General features: G+C 41.9%; 1 protein-coding gene across 1 annotated transcript in view; it reads left to right on the top strand.

The window, feature by feature from the left end:
- Positions 1–22823, top strand: part of LOC126272934 (sodium- and chloride-dependent glycine transporter 1-like) — a 138331-nt gene that overhangs the window by 42915 nt on the left and 72593 nt on the right. The window contains exons 4-6 of the mRNA XM_049976232.1: positions 7281–7412; positions 14649–14803; positions 18944–19029. Of these exons, the coding sequence (XP_049832189.1) occupies positions 7281–7412; positions 14649–14803; positions 18944–19029 (373 nt within the window). The remainder of the gene's footprint in view (positions 1–7280; positions 7413–14648; positions 14804–18943; positions 19030–22823) is intronic.

The raw sequence follows: 22823 nt of genomic DNA, 5'->3' as shown, positions 1-22823 counted from the left end.
TCTGAGCACTAGAACTTGAAATACTTAAACCTAACTAACCTAAGGACATCACACACATCCATGCCCGAGGCAGGATTCGAACCTGCGACCGTAGCAGTAGCGGGGTTCCGGACTGAAGCGCCTAAAACCGCTAGACCACCGCGGCCGGCCCTACCACAGTAGTACAAGTTTATATGCCAACTATCTCCGCATATGATGAAGAGACTGAGGAAATGGGTGATGCGATAAAAGAAATGATTCAGATAGTTAAGGGAGACGAAAATTTAATAGTCATGGGGGACTGAAATTCGAGAGTAGGAAGAGAAGGGAAAGTAGCAGGTGAATATAGACTGAGGGTAAGGAATGAAAGAGGAAGCTGCCTGGTAGAATTTCGCACAGAGCATAACCTGACCATTGCTGACACTTGGTTTAAGAACCATGAAAGAAGGTTGTATATGTGGAAGAGGCCTGGAGACACTGGAAGGTTTCAGATAAATTACATAATAGTAAGACAGAAATTTAGGAACCACGTTTTAAATTGTAAGACATTTCCAGGGGCGGATGTGGACTCTGGTCACAATTTATTGATTATGAACTGCAGTTTAAAAACTGAATGTAGGGGTTTAAGGAGATGGGACCTGGATAAACTGAGAGAACCAGAGGTTGTAGAGTTTCAGAGAGAGCGTTAGGGAATGATTGGCAAGAACAGGGGAACGAAATGAGGTAGAAGGAGAATGGGTAGCTTTGAGATGAAATAGCGCAGGCAGCAGAGGATAAAATAGGTAAAAAGGCGAGGGCTAGAAGAAATCCTTGGGTAAGAGAAGATATATTGAATTTAACTGATGAAAGGAGAAAACATAAAAATGCAGTAAATGAAGCAGGCGAAAAGGAATACAAACGTCGCAAAAATGAGAGCGACAGAAAGTGCAAAATTGCTAAGCAGGAATGGCTAGAGGACAAATGCGAGGATGTAGAGGCATATAATGCCCACAGGAAAATTAAAGAGACCTTTGGAGAAAAGAGAATCACCTGTATGAATATCCAAAGCTCAGAGGGAAAACCACCCTAAGCAAAGAAGAAAAGCAGAAAGATGGAAGGATAGACGGTCTATACAAGGGTTACGTACGTGAGGGCAATATTATGAAAACTGAAGAGGACGTAGATGAAGATGAAATGGGAGATATGATATTGTGAGAAGAATTTGATAGAGCACTGAAAGAACTAAGTCGAAACAAGGCCCCGGGAGTAAACAACATTCCTTTAGAACTACTGATGGCTTCGGGAAGGCCAGTGTAATATTGGTAATTTTCGCCTCACAAACATTAGAATTCAATAGTAAAGGCCGGATGGCCTGAAGTTATCAAACAATTGTAATGTAATGTATTCTTTATCTTTACCGCTCCTGCGCGGCGGCTGTAAATCTCTATGTACACGTATCGATTAATGACATAAAAAGAATTCTGTTGTTTCAAGACAAATGAGGCCTTGAGTGCTTCACCTTTTACTGTTTCTATTCCAAGAAAGGCGGACGCGGACTTGCTGCGTTCCGCAATCTGCGTTTTATAATTTGAGGAAAACATTCTGTAAATGTGCTAATTGTTTTCTCAATCAGAGAACATATATGTTGATGTAGTTAATAACGAGCAGGCACCATCAAGAAGACATTAACATCAAGTATTGTCTGTTATGTGCTAAGCTTCTGATAATACACATCAGCTATTGTAAATATAATATAAGAAGGTACGTAGCATTAAAAAACGTGCGTTATACAGGGTGGTCCATTGATAGTGACCGGGCTAATTATCTCGCGAAATAATCATCAAACGAAAAAAACGAAAAAGAACGAAACTCGTCTAGCTTGAAGGGGGAAACAAGATGGCGCTATGGTTGACTCGCTAGATGGCGCTGCCATAGGTCAAACGGATATCAACTGCGTTTTTTTTGTTTTTTTAACAGGAACCCCCATTTTTATTACATATTCGTGTAGTACGTAAAGAAATACGAATGTTTAATTCGACCACCTTTTTCGCATTGTAATAGATGGCGCTGTGATAGCCACAAACGTATAAGTACGTGGTATCACGTAACATTCCGCCAGTGCGGACGGTATTTGCTTCGTGATACATTACCCGTGTTAAAATTTACCAACTGCAGAAAAGGTCGTAATCGTGTTGATGTATGGCTATTGTGGACAAAATGCGCAACTAGCGTTTGCTGTGTATGCTGCTCGGTATCCTGGACGACGTCAGTCAATTGTCCGGACCGTTCGCCGGATAGTTACGTAATTTAAGGAAACAGGAAGTGTTCAGTCACATGTGAAACGTCAACCACGACCTGCAACAAATGATGATGCCCTAGTAGTTGTTTTAGCTGCTGTCAGGGCTAATCCGCACATCAATAGCAGACCAACTGCGCGAGAATCGGGAATCTCAAAAACGTCGGTGTTGAGAATGCTGCATCAACATCGATTGCACCCGTACCATATTTCTATGCACCAGGAATTGCATGGCGACGACTTTGAACGTCGTGTACAGTTTTGCCTCTGGCCAAGAGAAATTATGGGACGATGACAGATTTTTTCCACGCGTTCTGCTTAGCGACGAAGCGTCATTCACCAACAGCGGTAACGTAAACCGGCATAATATGCATTATTGAGCAACGGAAAATACACGATTGCTGCGACAAGTGGAACATCAGCTACCTTAGCGGGTTAATGTATGGTGGGGCAGTATTGGAGGAAGGATAATTCGCCCTACTTTATCGATGGCAATCTAAATGATGCAATGTATGCTGATTTCCTACGTAATGTTCTGCCGATGTTACTACAAGATGTTTCACTGCATGACAGAATGGCGATGTACTTCCAACATGATGGATGTCCGGCACATAGCTCGCGTGCGGTTGAAGTGCTATTGAATAGCATATTTCATGACAGGTGGATTGGTCGTCGAGGCACTATACCAAGGCCCGCACGTTCACCGGATCTGACGTCCCTGGATTTCTTTCTGTGGTGAAAGTTGAAGGATTTTTGCTGCAGTTCATGTATCATTTCCGTGACATTCTCTCCCCTGTTTCTCTATAACACAAAACGAGCTGTCCTACTTGGAAGTTTTTCGATATCTTCCGTCGGTCTTATCTGGTGCGGATCCCACACCGCACAGTAATACTCCAGAAGAGGGCGGACAAGCGTGGAGTAAGTAGTTTCTTTAGCATACCTGTTGCTCTTTTTAAGTGTTCTGCCAATAAATCGTAAGTCTCTGATTAGCTTTCCCCACAACATTATCCATGTGACAGTTCAATTTAAGTTATTCGTGAATTTAAGTTATTCGTGATTGTAAACCCTACGTATTTAGTTCAATTTACAGCCTTTATATTCGAGTGATTTATGTGTTAACCGAAATGTAAAGGATTTCTTTTAGTACTCATGTGGGTAATTCACACTTTTCATTATTTAGATCAACTGCCACTTTTCGTGCCATACCTCTCCCGCCGGAGGTTCGAGTCCTCCCTCGGGCATTAGTGTGTGTGTTGTTCTTAGCGTAAGTTAGTTGAAGCAGTGTGTAAGTCTAGAGACCAATGACCTAAGCAGTTAGGAACACATTTGAACATTTTTTCGTACCACAGAAATAGCTTGTCTAAATCATTTGCAATTGGTTTACCTCATCTGATGACTTCCCAAGATGTAAAATGGCAGCATCATCTGCAAACAATCTAAGAGGACTGCTCAGATTGTCTCCTATGTCTCTTATATCAGGGACAAGGCCTATAACACTTCCTTGGGAAACGCAAGACATTACTTTCGTTTTACTCGATGACTTTCCGTCAATTATACTGAACTGGGGTCTTTCTGACAGGAACTGACGAGGTCCCGGATACAAGTGGTGAGTTTCACAGTTCCAGACCCTCCAGGGCGGCTGCAGTTCCACTCAGCAATGCTATCAAATGTGTACTGGCATCTTTCCCACCGTTTAAAGGCGGCCGGGGCGATGATTCGACTAAGCTGTTCCTCCTACCGTTACGGTAATGAGAGGCTGTAGAGTCAGGCCAATACTGCGGCCACGAGCTGTGCGTCACGGACTTTATCTTTACTTTACCTGTAAGCAGGCACGGCAGTTACAACCGAACTGTCAGCCGGAAGATCAGCGGTCACATCTGCTGAATGTCCAACATAGGTTCAGTTGAACCTGGGTCAGCAAGGTCGACTATCATCATGTCACCCAGCTATGTTGATGTGCTCTCAAATCTTGCCGTAATTAAGTAATTAAAGATTAAGAAAAAAACGGAAGAATACACTTAAGGCATGGTATAAAGAATGGTTACTGATGAGACAAACATATTCACACGCGAATTTGCTCATGTAACTGTAACTGGCTCCAAAAGACTGGCATGATTACCGTACAATGGATGAAAGTACGTACTTACAAATGTTGTCATTGTTGGCACCATTGACAGGAAAAATACGGTGATGTGAAATGCGATCGCTCCTCATGAACAACTCAGCAGTTATGTGGTCCCTGGATACGGTGAGTCATTTGGAATGCCTGAAGACTTCTGCCATCTATCACTTTAGGCACGTGGGACAACTATACCTGAAACATGTGAAGCAGTCTACAAAGTCCTACAAAGGGACTGTTATGTATGAGGCGGAACTATGGGATGGCTGTTGATATACATTTCGGGATGTGAGGTCGTGGTCCAAGAACTTTTCTGCTCTTTACGTTTCGTCCAGGACTGCGCTGGACGAAACGTAAGGAGCAGAAAAGTTCTTGGACCACGACCTCACATCCCGAAAAGTATATCAACAGCCATGTCACCCGGTCGTGAAAGCCTTCATTCTACAATCGGAACTAGGGGACTCATGGAAAAAGGGTGACCCGGTTGAGTCACGCAATTTGGTCTGATCACGAGGTGTTGACATTCAAAAATGGTTCAAATGGCTCTGAGCACTATGGGACTTAACTTATGAGATCATCAGTCCCCTAGAACTTAGAACTATTTAAACCTAGCTAACCTAAGCACATCACACACATCCATGCCAAAGGCAGGATTCGAACCTGCAACCGTAGCGGTCGTGCGGTTCCAGACTGTAGCGCTTAGAACCGCTCGGCCACCCGGCCGGAGCTGTGACCATTAATTGCACGCGTTGATCACGTAAGCTGACGTGAGGATCAATTAACTATACTTGACGGGATGTATCTGGAACATCTTAGGTGATTAGAAAGTTAGTAGACAGGAATACAATTAAATACTTAGCTTTAATTCAGCATCAGCGGTGAACGTCGATCTTGACTTTGTACAATAATATTTACAAGTGCAGTTATAGAATGAACTGCGAATACTTCTTTACAATTCTGATTGCTTCATACATATAGATCAATTGTCTATGCATAAACTGTATGTGGCGCCTGGCTAGGTCGTGGCTACTGAGTTAGCTGAAGTCTATGCTAACTAGGGTCTGTGCACATGATATCTCTGAAGCTGAAAGGAGTAAACCATTCCTATGAAAGTCGACTGTAGAACTGGCCAGTGCGCTAGCTTGTCTCGTAGGACCAACCGAAAGGCGGCGCTCGGTCTGCTAGCGTCGAAGTGGCGACTCGCGGGTCCGATATGTACTGACGGACCGCGGCCGATTTGAAGCTTACAACTTAGCAAGTGTGGTGCCTTGCGGTGACACTACAGGAATCACTTGGAAGCTAAACATGTGATCAAATTGCATTACTTTTTAACACGATTACAAAAAAATACGAAGTAGGGAAAATCATTGTAAGCAGTCATAATCGGGAAAAGCACATTGCTGGTTCTTTGCTGCCTTTCGTTAATACTGCGTTCCCGGTTTCGGTTATGGTGAGAAGTTTTCTGAAGGTACTGAGTTTCTCTGGTGTGATGACTGTGGACCGCTGGAGCTCAGAGAACCATAATAGTTGTTGCTGTAAAGCTGTCACAGAACTGGAGAAATTAGATATAATGTCTGGTAGTGAGGAGGAAAGCGACGAACAAATCCTTAGTTTCTATCTAAAACGACACAGTCAGCTTCAAACAACACATCTCTGAATGAATTTCTCCGCAAACTGCCGTTGATTGGCATTTAAATAGCGAGTTCCACGCATGCCGGCCAGTCGTCACAACACGCTACGCTGTGCCTGCACGCTGTTCAGCTGGACCAAATGCTTCAGCTGGACCAAATGGATTAACTACTTTTCGTCCGTTCTTGGGCCGCTGGATCAGTCGAACTTCTCATTTCAGCCAAACCTATCGCAGGTTCCGTCCGCCGGTCTTCCAGCGGACAGTATAACCGTAATTGCACGCTCTGCCGGTGCCTTTATTATTATTGCACAACGGCTATGCAGTGTCTTAGCACTAACGTCTTTCTCTCAATCGTTAACAATTTAGAACTGATTTGAAGTGCAAAATAAACTACTGTTGCAAGTTGTAATCTTTGTGTTTGCCTACGTTATTTGCCCACCTGTAGTTGTTTTATGTACATTGTACTATAGACACTGGAAAGACACCCGATGAGATTGTCGTACCTCTAAGCGAGGATTCATGCTAATCCGTGGATGTCAGGATTCTCTGCGTTGTCTTTGGTGTCGCTAAGATGACTGTAAACAGTGCCAAAAGCCTAAATTTAGTCGAACAGAACTAATACAGTTTCATAGAACATTCTAAAAGGAACCTGAATGTGCAAGAAGTTAATTTCTCATGCCCTTGTATTCTGATAAACCAGTCATCCACAGCGAGGGGTGATTCAAAATAATGTTACCACTAAAATGGGATGAATATGCAACTATTAACCATGCATCAAACGCGAATGATATTCAGCTTTAACATAGTATGGTTTCTATGTGCGACACATGATTCCAAACAATTTGAGAGCATTACGTAAATTACATGCCACGACTAATTTCATTCAATTTCAATTATACCCATATTTGATAAGCAGAAATATGTCTACTATTTATGTGTTAACATAATGTTGAATCACCCTGCAAAAAAGCAGGGTGTAGAGCCTAGAGAAGAGGATGGGAAAAATAATAAACTGTACAATGTTAGGTAATCACCCAGTAAAGAAACAGAAATAGAAAAAGTGGACTGATATAACTGATTCTTGTACTTGCGTACAACTGTTACTGAATCGTGTCCATTTCTTTGCAAGCAGACCTCGTCCCACCAGTTCGTATAAAACATGCAGAAGAGATCAATTTTTGTTTACGTCCCCGGAAAAGTCCCGTAACAAGTGTCATTCATCTGAGCACACACACTACAACAACATAAAGTGCCACCTCATATTGCCTTTGTTTCAGGCGCTTTCCTAGTGCCGTACCTGCTTATGCTGCTGCTGTGTGGAATACCATTGTTCTTCATGGAAACGTCGATTGGGCAGTTCGCCAGCACTGGCTGTATTACCATGTTCAGGATATGCCCTCTCTTCAAAGGTAAATTTTTAGTTGCTCGTTTTGTTTCTAATGATTAACACAATATGTACACAGAATGTTTGGCAGTGTTCTAATAATACTTCTGGTAGTATACACACTAATCATAAGCTGAATGTATATTGGTACATTTAATACTATTTAACACAACATTAATAGTAACTACTGTAGTATATGCTACTCACAGTTAGCTTACGTCGTAGTAAAATAAGCTGAACGAAATTTTAGTTCTGTAGTCAATGCAAGAACTGATCTCGCGATTATGTCGCATAAATGTTTGTGGGATTATTGTCCGGCGATCTGGGTGGCCAAATCATCCGCCCCAATTGTCAAGAATGTTCTTCAAAACAATCGCCAACAATTGTGGCCCAACGGCATGACGCAATATCACCCATAAAAATTCCACCATTGTTTGGGAACATAAAGTCCCTGAACGGTTGTATATGGTCTCCAAGTAGCCGAACATAACCATCTCTAGACAATGATCGGTTCAGTTGGACCAAAGGGTCCAGTCCATTTCATGTAAACACAGCCCACACCACTATGGAGTCACCACTAGCTTCCACAGCGTCTTGTAGGCAACTTGGGTCCAAGCTTCGTGGGGTATACGCCACGCTCGAACCATATCATCAGCTCTTACTAACTGAAATCGGGACTCATCTGACCAGGCCACAGTTTCCAGTCGTCTAGGGGTCAACCGACATGGTAACGAGCCTAGGAGAGGCGCTGCAGGCGACGTCACGCTGTTAGCAAAGGTACTCGCTTCGGTCGTCTGCTGCCATAGTCCATTAACGCTAAATTTCGCCGCACTGTCCTAACGGATGCGTTCGTCGTACGTCCCACGTTGATTTCTGCGGTTGTTTCAGACAGTGTTGCTTGTCTGTTAACAATGACATCGCTACGCAAACGCCGCCACCCTCGGTCGTTAAGCGAAAGCCGTCGGCCACTGCGTTGTCCGTGGTGAGAGGTAATGCCCGAAATGCGCTATTCTCGCCCCACGCTTGGCACCGTGGACCTCGGAATATTGAATCCCTTAACGATTTCTGAAATGGAACGTCCCACGCGTCTAGCTCCAACTACCATTCAAAGTCTGTCAATTCTCGTCTTGCATTCGGAAACCTTTCCACGTGATTCCAACCTTGTGTACGCGATCCTATCGCCATCTGTATATGGTATATCAGTATCCCATGACTTTCATCATCCCAGTGTGTATCTCTGACCATATATTAAACTACATTATTATATTTTAGTGAAGGCTATGATTCCTGCCGTCACATCCCTTTATCTTGTTCGCACAATCCCTACACGAGGTATTCGTCAGAGGCCATAAAATGTTTGCACGGTTTCTCTCGAATATCGGTTATCTTAATTCAGACAAGAGGGTTTCACGAGAATACGTTCGCATTCCTATCAAAGCTTCAAATTTAAGCTCTTTGAACATCTCTTTTACAGTACACCGATCACGAACCGTCATTCCAGGCGCTCCTCTGGATTTCTACAAATTCAATCATGCCGTTGCAGAAACAGTGCGTTCTACATTCCAAGAATTGTCTCAGTTAATTTAAATCTTCCGTTCGATTCCTTTTCTAGTGAACTTTCGTCAACAACTATATGTCTGTCAGTAAAACAGTGTTTATCAAAGATATGCACAGCACAGGAAATAGAACAGCAGAAGTAATCGCCATTTACGATATCACACAATTACAGAGCTTTTGCACATAAAAACGAAGTTCTCAAATCGGTCTCCCAGTAAATAAAGTGCTGTATGGGGAAACCAGTAGCGAGTTGTTAGAAACAATAAAATTCACAGAATTTTTTTTTAAATGCGAGTTATTGTCAAAACTAGTTTGAGGGTAATAGACAAAGTCTTTTATCAAGGGGGCCCACAAATCCCATATTCCCAATAATCAAATTACAATGTTTCTCATCAAGCCACATTTCCACATATCTGCGCCATCGGGGCTGAGTCACTACTGTTTTCTTGTAGCGTTGTTGTTCAGCGTATTCTCTCATGACGCAATTCTGTGTAGAAGGGATCCATCCTTATAAATGCTCCCGGGGACGACATTATTGTGTTTACTTTGTATCTTGCCCTTTGGAAAATACTCTATATTACCATTTTTACCAGTCAGAAATTTTTCAATCTTCCCTGTAGTACTTTTTGTACTACTATCAAGAACATGGTTATTAGGATGTCTATCTGAAAATCACGATTGCTATAGGAAAATAAATAGTAATATCCATGTTAGAGCATCGATAATTTATCAAATTTTTCTTATTTACGTCTTTGCCAGCCAGAGATGTAAACAATAGAGGAGATAACATCACAAAATAAAAAATTTGTGCACGGCTTTCATTACGTGTTTTATATTTACTGGGTTCACGTATATTCAATATTGGCAGCGATGGGCGCTCATACTCGGACATATTGATAAATCAGCTGTAGCGGATCATGTGTTTCAGGAAGGTGATCATGAAATAAAGTTTAGTGAGACGACCGTCATAGCAAATACGTCGCAATATTGTGCGCGAATGTACAGAGAGGCTATTGAGATTGCCAAACACTGCAATAGTTTTAATAGAAAAGATGAAGGCATTAAGCTGGATAAGATATGGATGGCAACATTGCAACAACAGCGTGACAATCGATTAATTTCAATTGACGAAGTTGGCAATATGAGATATTATAGAACAGCCGACGTCACGTGGTTGTCAGCGGCGCCCTCTGGATGGCTTATATATACGGCGCTCACTCGCACTCTCGTTGCAGTTCGCCGCTTGTCCTCAGAGGATGCTTTCTGCAGTCGAAGGCGAAACGTCAGAGGGGAGTTTTATGTATGGACCACGGCATCTCAGCCCGGAGGTGTTAAGCGATAATCCTAGGGTTAAGTTAATGGAACGTCTTTTGTAGAAAATTTGATGCAGTTTAAATTTGTATCGGGAAATACATCCGCTAGAAACTCCAGTTTTCGAGACATTCAAGAAAAACGTAAAAAGGTGACCTTTAACTCCACCCATGCTCACACTTCACCAGACAGTATTTTTAGTATGTTATTCATTAAACTTCCCTCCTACCAATGCACAAAAAGTTGCAACAAGACGAACTTTTCTCCTAATTTTCGTTCTCACTATGTCTGCATTATCCGCTACGTGGAGAGATCAGTTTCCTCCTGCAATTTTTTTTTTTCTGATCGGTGACATTCTTTGACTGCAGAGAATTTGGAAAAGTTCCTGGTTGTTTGTTGCACCTCAAAATGTAAGGGCAGATAGGAAATCTTAATAATATCATTGGTGACGAATAATTTAGTAAACAGATGTGACCGAAGATAACTTATTTTTTCAAACTAGGAAGTACAAAATAGCTTTGAACATTTGATTACTTTACAAATGAGTCACAGTGTTAAATACTTGTATTTGCCTTTAATCGTGTAAGGAGAAAAAGTTTAGGAAAGATTTGAAATTATTCTTAACGTTTGTTAGAAGGCGCAAACTGCTGCCATTATGTAACACTGGATGTATATAAACAGGATAATTTGCGCTCCATTTGAAGCAAAAGCAAGTTTTTCACTCAACTCAGCATTTATGATCTCGTATCTCCTGAACTACGTGGCATACAATGATATAAGTTTGCAGGTGCGTTCAGTGATAAATGTGTATACTCTCTGCAAATGCTGTAGCGAATAGAGCTAGTAGTAAGGAAGTAATAAATCAAAACGACATGCCTGATGCTTAAAACTGGCAACATGAACAGCGAACAAACTTTTTTCCTCTCATCATTTTGTTGGGTGCTCTTAGTGAGAAAAAGTTTTGTAACAGTTTGAAACTATATTTAAGTTTTAGGGAAGTCGCCAAGTGATCTCACTCTCAAATGCACGATGAATGAAGTCCCGAGTGTTTGCGCACCGTCAGTTACACTGTCTTAACGCAAACACACAGTTTCTAACAGCTGTAATACTTGTCTCATTGCGTTAAACTTTTAATATATTATTTTTTATATCTCTTAATGAGTAGCTTACGAAACGATTTTAAATTTGGTTAATAATTTCGCGAAATATTGAAAGTCGAAGTTTTGCTGCTATAACAGGGACTAGTTTCTGGACTTCAGATAGCGTTTAGTAATACAGATCTCTAAAAAAAAAAAATTATATTAGACTACCGCTGGGGGAGGATGCCACACTTTTTGGTTGTATGTGAAATTTAGAAGGTAAATTTGGAAACATTCACAACGAGATTAAACCTGCAAGTTTAACAATATATTTTCAAATGAAACTACATGTACATAAAAAAGTACTATATTTCTGTCCCATAGCATAATTTATTTAAATGCTGGTGTACTATGGCTCTCACACCAAAGATTGGGGCAACATGGCAAAAAAAATTTTACAAAGATATATGCACTTTCCAATGATCATATATGATCTATTGTACAATAACACAATGTAAACAGTTTTCTTGTGATTTCCACTTCTGCTGAGGTTGATATTTACTGTTTTTCAGCACAGTTGTTACATATACGTGCTTCTTTTATGCATGTTTCATGAACCCATTTTTGACAATGGATGCAACAGATTCAGTCCGCTTGGGGTCCATTGGGATCGTAGTAGTTCATTTTGGCCTGAACACAGTCATTATCATCAGCTGTCGATTTTCCTTCTCTGCTTTTTTGGCTGACTGATGGAGCTTTCTTTTCATGCTATTGCTTGCCTCTTGCGTGGACTTCATGATGTTCAGGTTTTCCTTGCTTGTCAACACTCATGCTGATTTATTCCTCTTTTTTCAGGTGGTTCAGGTCAGTATCTTGAAACGATGCCCCTGCTTTAGTTGTAACATGTAGATTAGACAGACGTCGTCAGTCGTTGTTAACTACCAATTTAGTTGGTTCATTTGTTACATTGTTTCATATGGAGGGTCCTGCAGTTACAGAAAGAACAGTTTTAGGAGCATTTTCGTCACTTGCAGTATCTAGTCTAACAGCAATGTTGTTGGCTTCATTTGGCTTCATCTTCGCCAACACAACGTCAGATATAGCAAATGCTTCCTCTGGTATTTTCTGGGCATTCACTTGAAAGACACTACAGGTTTCAAATGTACTACTGGCGTTTGATGGCGTTGTTCTTCGTTGCCACACCTCATTCAGCGTTGGTCCAAACTGGGCTCTGGACACTTTCCTGCCCAAGAGATCGTCCAAGTTTGCATTACCTTGTAGAAGAAGTGCTTCAGCAACTCGAGGAGGCATCGATATAGTGGCTATAGGAAATGTGCTGAATGAGGAGACAAGCATACCAAGATAATATCATATCTGTCTGCAAGTCCCAGCATCTCAGTATCAGAACTGTGATACATATGACCACCAAAGGCTAATAAAACCTTTCTTTGCGCTTTCCTTGGGATGAAATGTTCCCTAACTTCAGCATGAAAGTCACTGAATTGATATACGCTGAGGTTTCATTCATGAAAATTCTCGAACCATTTGGAACAGAATCCCCTCACTCACGTTTCTTGTTTTTTGCCCTTTCAAATACAAGATGGAGGCAAAAAATGCCATTCAGCATTACAACATGCTATTGCAGTAATTGTTTCCCCCTTTTCTCCACAGGTCATTGGATTGATCATTGCGGAACCTTTTTTGTAATAACTGATTCATCTCTTTGGTTCATCTGAAAACTGTATTTGTCTATATTAAATCTATGGCCTGTTTTGTCAATTAAAATAGTCTGTAAGAGAACATTCTCTAGCAATCTGAAATAATTTCCAATGTCTTCTCTGTTGAGTGCCATTGTCCTGTCGATGGTTCAAATGGTTCAAATGGCTCTGAGCACTATGGGACTCAACTGCTGTGGTCATTAGTCCCCTAGAACTTAGAACTACTTAAACCTAACTAACCTAAGGACATCACACACATCCATGCCCGAACCAGGATTCGAACCTGCGACCGTAGCAGTCGCACGGTTCCGGACTGCGCGCCTAGAACCACGAGACCACCGCGGCTGGCCCTGTCGATGGAAAGTCCCTGAGGTTTCCTCTTCACAAGACTAGGAAAATGTCTCAAGAATAACTGTAGCAAATCTCACCTTGCCATGTTGGCATCCTTGTTGAAAAGATGACCAATACCATCGGTTTCAGCGAACTGAAATGCCAGTTTTCGCACTCCTTCTCCAGTAGCAGGAAATCTGGAAGCCTTTAGCCTCTTAATGTAAAACACAAGTTGTTCCTCGTTTTCTGTACCAAGACAACATAAAAATACAGGGCAGTATTCTTATTTAAAAGTAGTATTATCTTTGACATCAATACTCACTGCTGTTAATTACAATGTATTATTACAATAGGTATTTTAACATGAACCTTTAATTTGTTATTGTTTTGACAGATTAACAATTAATTAAATTTTGTGCTGATTACATGACAAAAGAAAAATAAATGGTTTTTCTAAGTTACTCCCTCTGATTTCCCATTCCTATTTTTTTGACATCACTCTTCCCTAATGTTCTTTTTAAAGTCTGATATGGAGTTACATATGCCTCAGAAGCTTGAAAGCAACTCATGCCACTAGTTTTCACATGTTACATAGCTAACTGGAAGCTTTCTTCACTCCACTATTCTGTATTTATTGTTATTCCATAAGATCTAGGCATTATCTTGAAAGAAAACAATACATATAAAAGTTAATGTGAATGACTATCATACCCCAAAGAAAATATGGCCTCTTCCACAGCATTCATGGTGAGATGCCACTTGAAATATCCTTTCCAATATGGCAACAAGGTGCGTGTAACTACATTCAAAACATAGATTAAGATACATACTAAATGGTACACACACAGTTATAACTAAGGCAGGTGGATACAGAGCACTATTATTGTTTTGAAAGACGCTTACAATTATTTTACAGTGCAAATCGGAGCACTTACCACAGATTTCACGATCACAAACGTGAAAAATACCCGTTAACACTGCATCCACCGCTTCCCACTCAAGACAATGACGCAAGGAACCTGCATACTGACGAGTGCTGCACTGTCTTGGCAGAGTGAAGCACTCTGAGTAAAAATGCACCTCACCTCTGATTGCCATCATACCCCGATCCACTCTACATAAATTTTTACACATTTTACCCATTTTCATTACATAAATATGTACGTATTTCATGCTTTGATATTATACTAAATTCTGAGCTCTCTATTTATCACAGCTCAGAACACACTTTTGTAGCGCTCACGGTGTATCTCTTTTTCCTAACAGGCGCCGGTTTGGCCATCGTGGTGGTCAACGTGCTGTGCACGACGTATTACAACGTCATCATCGCCTACCCGCTGTACTTTCTGGCCATGTCTCTGCGAGAACGCCTTCCCTGGCAAGACTGTGGACATTCATGGAACACAGAGGCCTGCCTACCGGTAAATCACACATTCCTTCCTGCAGAAGTCGTAAGCAACTAAATACGTTAAAACACATTTTTCTTTGTCATACGTATCTAAATACAGACCTCTTTAATACCTTGTGACTGATCGTATATAAGTCTCCTTTTTCATATTTTTAATATTGCTGTCTTTATTATGACCTTATGAGTCTTCTACAGTCTGTGCTTTCTCCCACAATGTACAACGGTATGTCAAATATTACCCGCAATTTAGTTATATTTTTGTTTATTTTGGTAGTACTGTCGTTTTACGTTGATGACGCTTGCTTTGTTTATTTGTTGTTATATCTTAGCAATTTTCAAGCTGCAAGACTAGTTTCGTTATCTCTGCCACGTTGTTAATCACGGCTGCTCCACTGTCTATTTGCATCAAAGAAAACCAACCTTCAGTGATCCGTTTTCTGTGGTCAGAAGGCGTATCATCGAAGACTTTCGGCACAGTACGGGAGCAGTGTTTTTCCACAACGGAGTGTCTACGAATGGATTGAAAAATTCCGAAATGGTCGCACAAGTGTTATGCACGATGAAGGAGCCAGACGACCGTTTACCGCCAGTAATGAAGAAACCATTGAGCGTTCACGTGAAATGATCCTCTTAGACAGATAGTTAACTACTGACGAAATGACACATCGCCTGCAAGCTAATCACGGTTCTGCCTACGAAATCATCCACCAAGACTTGGGTTCCATAAAGTTTGTGCAAGATGGGTCCCAAAACAACTCACACAGTTGCACAAACAAACGCGCTCGGTCATCTGCAAAAAACATTTGGATCGCTATAGAAACGAAGGGGACAACTTCTTAGTCAGGATCGTTACTGGTGACGGAACATGTCTCTATTCATTACGAGCCGGAGAGTAAACGGCAGAGTATGGAATGGAAACATCCGAATTCGCCGTGCAAGAAAAAGTTCCGCAGGAAAACTGATGCTTACGGGTTTTTGGGACGCACAGGGTCCAGTACTGGAACATATGGGGAAAGGGGCACAACAAACAGTGTACGTTACAGTGAGATGCTTACTGCCAGGCTAAAGCCTGCAATTCGAAGCAAACGCCGAGAATTGCTGTCAAAAGGTGTTGTGTTGTTGCACGACAATGCCCGACCGCATACTGCTGCCCACACTGGTGAAACGCTGCAGAAACTCAAATTTGAAGTACTGGATCATCCTCCATATAGTCCCGATCTTGCCCCTTTACCAATTGTTTGTTCCACTCAAACAGGCATTAAGGGGCCGTCGATTTGCCTCGAACGAAGCAGTGAAAGAAGCGGTGCATTCCTGGCTCGCAAGTCAGCCGAAAACCTTCTTTTGTGAGGGCATCAGGAAGCTTGTACAACGATGGACCACGTGCGTTGAAACGCAAAGAGACTATGTCGAAAAATGATGTTCTTGTAAGCTTCCTATTTAATTACAATCAAATTTTGTAAGCACTTTGCGGATAATAATTGACTTACCCTCGTACATCTACTCCAGTCTTTGCAGCCACTGCTTCGACATCTCTGACTGCCACAGTTCCTATTAGGTCTCCTACCTCTCTTCATAGTACCTCACATTTCCTTTCGTCTGTGGTGTCTCCCGTCTTAATCTCTCTGACCAGTTCAGTAACTCCATTAGCCGTTGGTGTACACATCACTACAACAAATTAGTTTCAAAGACAACCAAAATATGTCACATTGCCGTTAATTTCCGGGCAACAGTAAGGAACAGATTACCTGCAGCTCGTAAGACGGCGGTACGACATACATCCCTTCCCACAATCTCCATTCCTAAGACCCATAAGGTTCGTGTTCTGCTTCACTAACAGAGCGAGTAAGAGCACTGAACCACCACTTGTTACGTAATTACAAATTTATATTAAATCTCATAATCACTACGGAATACCACTTCCAGCCACAAATTTATGAAATTATGTTATGCTCAGCTATGCATTTCGAGCTACAAATTCCGCCGTCAGTCTAACTAGAGATAGTAATTCATGAGACGATTTTCGAGCCATCTGATGATGAGTTGCTAGGCAGCTCGAAACCGGTCATGGTTAAATAAAATACATCTACATAAAAGGCGACTGGTTGCAGTAATTTCTGAAAACCTTTTCATATTAGTGCCTCTAACATACCGAAACTGTAGCATCGGTATTTACAACAGCACCAAGTTTAGGAAATGCAGAAGATTATTTTTTTTCCTTTATTGATTTTCAATTCCCCCCGAAGGGGGCGAGCTGGCAGCAGCTTAGTACGCTGCTCTACAGCCTACAGACTTTTATTTTAGAAACGGAAGAAGAAAAGAAACAAGAAAAACAGGATATAAAAAATGGTTCAAATGGCTCTGAGCATCTTAGGTCATCAGTCCCCTAGAACTTGGAACTACTTAAACCTAACTAACCTAAGGACACCACACTCATCCATGCCGGAAGCACGATTCGAACCTGCGACCGTAGCAGTCGCGCGGTTCCGGACTGACGCGCCTAAAACCATTTGGCCACCGCGGCCGGCAGGCGATAAAACGGTGACGTACAGTGTAAAATGGCGGAAAAATTCGGAAAGTTGAAACAGAAAGCAAAAGGGGTTGGCAATGTTAATAAAAGACACAGTAATCAGACAAGTAACAGAGTACACACACAATTAAAAAAACACGGCGACAGTCTGGTTTCTATTCGCAAGAGATAAAAAGCATACCCAGCGACAGTATGATGGCCGTTCGCAACACTTCCCAAAAAACACAACACGGAACACTCACTGTAAAACACTGCACGAAAAGGGCGGCACAAAGAAGACACTCCCGAGCCAAAGGCAGATGAGGGGGGGGGGGGGCTGGAGGAGGGGGTATATTTTTGGCAAATCTTGATGGATTTATGTAAAATTCATTCCGTAAATGACTGAGGATTCGCTATTTCTCTATATTCGATAACAGTTTTACTATGAGCAACAGAAATCTTACAACAGCATATATTTCACGAGGGTTGTTTTGGAAAGGAATGCACCGCATTTTTTTTCTCTCAACCGAAAACAATACTACGAATGCGAAATGTTACGTATGTATTATTTGAAGTTTCCTGAGTGAGCTCGCCAAGTTTCCGTCACTTCCAACAGATAGCGAAGCCGGAGAGTTTCAAAATGGCGTCTGTAGGTAATGTATGTTGCAAGAAACGTTCTGTCATTGAATTTCTCACTGCAGAGAAAGAAACAGTGGGGAATATTCACAAATGCTTGTGCAGAGTTTATGGGGCACCAGCTGTCTACAGAAATACATTTAGCCGCTGGGCACGGAGGGTGAAGTCATCAGAAGGCGGTTCGGCCAAGCTCCACGATTTGCAGCGGCCAGGGAGATCATCCACGGCTGTCACATCTGACAGACCTGACCTAGCCCCCTCGGACTTCCACTTCTTTGGGCCATTAAAGGATGCCGTTCGTGGTATACATTTCGAGGACGATGCGGAGAAGATTCACACAGTGAAGCACTGGCTGCGGCGCCAGGTCAACGATTGGTACACGCCCTTGTTTCGGGCTGGAGGAAGGCCATAGAACGGGATGGAGATTACTTGGAAAAATTGGGTGTGTAGACAAAACACCATTCTTTCGTGTGTGAAATTCTCATTATCTTCAATAAAGAATTGTCAAAGAAAACAATTCGGTAAATTACTGTCTGAGAAACCCTCGTAATTACCATGTACGTTCATATGATGAGCTGTAAGATGAAAAATGACAACTCGGCCACAAACTCGTTTTTTTTGCCTTTGAAAAAGGTTTCCTGTCCTAGAGGTCGATAATGTTACATAGAGAAGGCATAATTTTACTTCATACTCCTCAAATTGAACAAGAATTATGATTCCAGTTTCCACAGTTTCTACGATCATGTACCGAGTGTTACTAACAACAAACATAAACACGTCTCGCACGAAACTGGCAACGGCTACTATGCTGTCACTCATAGTCTTATATTCTATATAAAGTACCTAAAAACAACAGCCTCGCAATATTGAATAATAGACGCATTTAAATTTTTGTTGCTCAAACTTGGAGTGACATCAAACAACGTATCTGCTTAAAAGCAACAGAATAAATTCCAAATCTGGAAAAGGTCTTGCTCTGTTTGTTATTCGCTGCTGTTTTGCCCTTTGCAGCTCGCCACGGGCGCGAACGCTACGAGAAACCTGCAGGTGCTCAACTCCAGCATGCGAAGGAAAACGCCAGCAGACGAATTCTTCCAGTAAGTACTTGCACCAGGAAATGTTCAACTTCTCGCACACTACAGTTGTAAAGCCCCCTGTTCGTTTTCTTCATTGCTCGCAGTACCTCGTATGATTCCCGCAAGAGATAGAACCCATGGTGCATCCACACTGAAGATGTCACGAAATGCCGTCAAGACTTAGATATTACTATTATGTGTGTGGTGTGTGTTCTTTCGGACACCACACTTATAATAGGAAGTAAAAGTACCGCAAGTTCACAAAAACTGCAAGAAATAAAGGCTAAATGTGTCATCATTTAGATTACGTAAAACTTTGATATTACACCATAATTTCACTGGCAGTAATCAGTATAAAATATTAGCGACAACCTCTCCTAGTACATGCCCCGAGCATTCCCCAGTAATAACTGCTTCCTGCGAAATGGTAAAAAGAGATTTTTGCTTGACCAACTGTAGCACGAAAAGGTGCAGATTTCTACACACACTGGTGAACAGTTAAATCGAAGCTGGCAGCCATCTTCGAAGGATAACGTCACTGCCAACTCAAGAGCAGGAGATTATGTTTAACGTCCAATCGCCAACGAGGTCATTAGAAACGAACACAAGTTCGGCTTACGGAAGTATAGGGAAGGAAACCAGCCGTGCCCTCTCAAAGGAACCACCCTGTTATTTGCCTGAAAAGATTTAGAGAACTCAGGACAAACCCTAACCAGGATGGCCAGACGCGGGTTTGAACCGTCGTCCTCTCGAATGCGAGTCCAGTGTGCTAATCACCGCGCCACCTCGCCCGGCGTTTCCCAACTCGATGACTCAGTGACTGGAGTAGTTCAGTGTGGGATATCACGTTTTATCGTGACAAAAATGTAACGGTTCTCGCTGCTCGTACGAAGTGAACCAAACAATAGTACGCAAGGAAGAAGCTTTAACTGAATATGCGATTCAACTACAGAGATTACGAATCTCGTGATTTCTCGTCGCTATTTAAAGAACCATGTCATTACTTTCTTTGAAGTTGCATATGATGTATAGTTATGTTGACACTACAAAAAACTTACTTCAGTTTTCGATATGCAACAGTCTCTCCAGTTATTCTATAAATTGGCTGTTGGATGTTCATTATAGCATTTAGGCCATAGCAGTTCTTATAAATTACTAATATAGCTCACCGTCACAGTTAAATGCAGAAAGATATTCAATGAAAATTATTGTCTATTTTCTTTTGATAGGGACTCCAGTATTGAAATAAATCTAAGTCAAATGGGAATGTTATGCTATTCTTTATACGTCTGATGACGAATATGCAATGTAATCGAAATAATTGTAACTCGTTCCACACAGGCAAAAATTTACCTCATGCGAGCGATCTGCTAGAAAAAAGAAACTAAATACTTCTGGTTTTTAACCACAACCAACTTTCTCCGTTTGTCGGATTCAATTTTAATTGCATACGAGAAAAGCAATACTTATTCCCTATACTCCAGAGTTACCGACTTACATATTTTTAATGTCATTGAGCAGTATTCCTCCTCTTGTCCCTATGTACTGTTTAACATGTTTTTGTTCATCCGTCTTCGACAGAAGGTAAAACAAAAGTCAGTCAAATTAAAATTTGAATGATAAATCAATATTTGCGAACAGTCCTCCCACAGATCACAGTTATGCTGTCCTCCACGCATAAAATATTACATTATCATTGCGATCGAAAATTGTACTTTGTATTTCACAATTCCGCCTTAAAAAACTTAATACATCGCTACCGCAGAGGTGCTCTCTGTAGGCCTCGCGATAATATTTCATTAGCCTCGTTGGTTTCATTATAATGTTAACATACACTGAAGAACCAAAGAAACTGGTACACCTGCCCAATATCGTGCAGGGCCCCCGCGAGCATGCAGAAGTGCCGCAACACGACGTGGCATGGACTCGACTAAGGTCTGAAGTAGTGCTGGAGGGAACTGAACCATGAATCCTGCTGGGCTTTCCATAAATCCGTAAGAGTACAACGGGTCGGAGATCTCTTCTGAACAGCACGTTGCCAGGCATCCCAGATATGCTCAATAATGTTCTTGTCTGGGGAGTTTGGTGGCCAGCGGACGTGTTTAAATACAGAAGAGTGTTCCTGGAGCCACTCTGTAGCAATTGTGGACGTGTGGGATGTGGCATTGTCCTGCTGGAATTACACAAGTCCATCGGAATGCACAATGGACATGAATGGATGCAGGTGATCAGACAGGACAGGATGCTTACGTACGCGTCACTTGTCAGGGTCGTATCTAGATGTATTAGGAGCCCCAAATCACTTCAGCTGTACACGCCCCACACCATTACAAAGCCTAGACCTTCAGGAGTCCCATATCACTCCAATTGCACACGCCCCAAACCATTACAAAGCCTCCACCAGCTTGTACAGTCCCCTACTGACATGCAGGGTCCATGGATTCATGAGGCTGTCTCCATAGCCGTACACATTCATCCGCTTATACAATTCGAAACGAGACTCGTCCGATCACACAACATGTTTCCAGTCATCAACAGTCAAATATCGGTGTTGACAGGCCCAGGCGAGGCGCAAAACTTTGTGTCGTGCAGTCATCAAGGGTATAAGAGTGGGCCATCGGCTCCGAAAGCCCATTTCGATTATGTTTCGCTGAATGGTTCGCAGGCTGACACTTGTTGATGGCCCAGCATTGAAATCTGCAGCAATTTACGGAAGGGTTGCACTTCTGTCCCGTTGAACGAATCTATTCAGTCGTCGTTGGTCCCGTTCTTGCGGGATCTTTTTCCTGCCGCGGCGATGTCGGAGATTTGATGTTTTACCGGATTCCTTATATTCACGGTGTTGTTGTTGTTGTTGTCTTCAGTCCTGAGACTGGTTTGATGCAGCTCTCCATGCTACTCTATCCTGTGCAAGCTGCTTCATCTCCCAGTACCTACTGCAACCTACATCCTTCTGAATCTGCTTAGTGTACTCATCTCTCGGTCTCCCTCTACGATTTTTACCCTCCACGCTGCCCTCCAATGCTAAATTTGTGATCCCTTGATGCCTCAAAACATGTCCTACCAACCGATCCCTTCTTCTAGTCAAGTTGTGCCACAAACTTCTCTTCTCCCCAATCCTATTCAATACCTCCTCATTAGTTACGTGATCTATCCACCTTATCTTCAGTATTCTTCTGTAGCACCACATTTCGAAAGCTTCTATTCTCTTCTTGTCCAAACTAGTTATCGTCCATGTTTCACTTCCATACATGGCTACACTCCAAACAAATACTTTCAGAAACGACTTCCTGATACATAAATCTATATTCGATGTTAACAAATTTCTCTTCTTCAGAAACGCTTTCCTTGCCATTGCCAGTCTACATTTTATATCCTCTCTACTTCAACCATCATCAGTTATTTTACTTCCTAAATAGCAAAACTCCTTTACTACTTTAAGTGTCTCATTTCCTAATCTAATTCCCTCAGCATCACCCGATTTAATTTGACTACATTCCATTATCCTCGTTTTGCTTTTGTTAATGTTCATCTTATATCCTCCTTTCAAGACACTGTCCATTCCGTTCAACTGCTCTTCCAAGTCCTTTGCCGTCTCTGACAGAATTACAATGTCATCGGCGAACCTCAAAGTTTTTACTTCGTCTCCATGAATTTTAATACCTACTCCAAATTTTTCTTTTGTTTCCTTTACTGCTTGCTCAATATACAGATTGAATAACATCGGGGAGAGGCTACAACCCTGTCTCACTCCTTTCCCAACCACTGCTTCCCTTTCATGCCCCTCGACTCTTATGACTGCCATCTGGTTTCTG

The sequence above is a fragment of the Schistocerca gregaria genome, chromosome 5 (assembly GCF_023897955.1).
Source record: "Schistocerca gregaria isolate iqSchGreg1 chromosome 5, iqSchGreg1.2, whole genome shotgun sequence".
In the NCBI taxonomy this organism is placed as follows: Eukaryota; Metazoa; Arthropoda; class Insecta; order Orthoptera; family Acrididae; genus Schistocerca; species Schistocerca gregaria.
The sequence above is the reverse complement of the archived record's forward strand: the minus strand, read 5'-3'. Positions and strand labels throughout refer to the sequence as shown.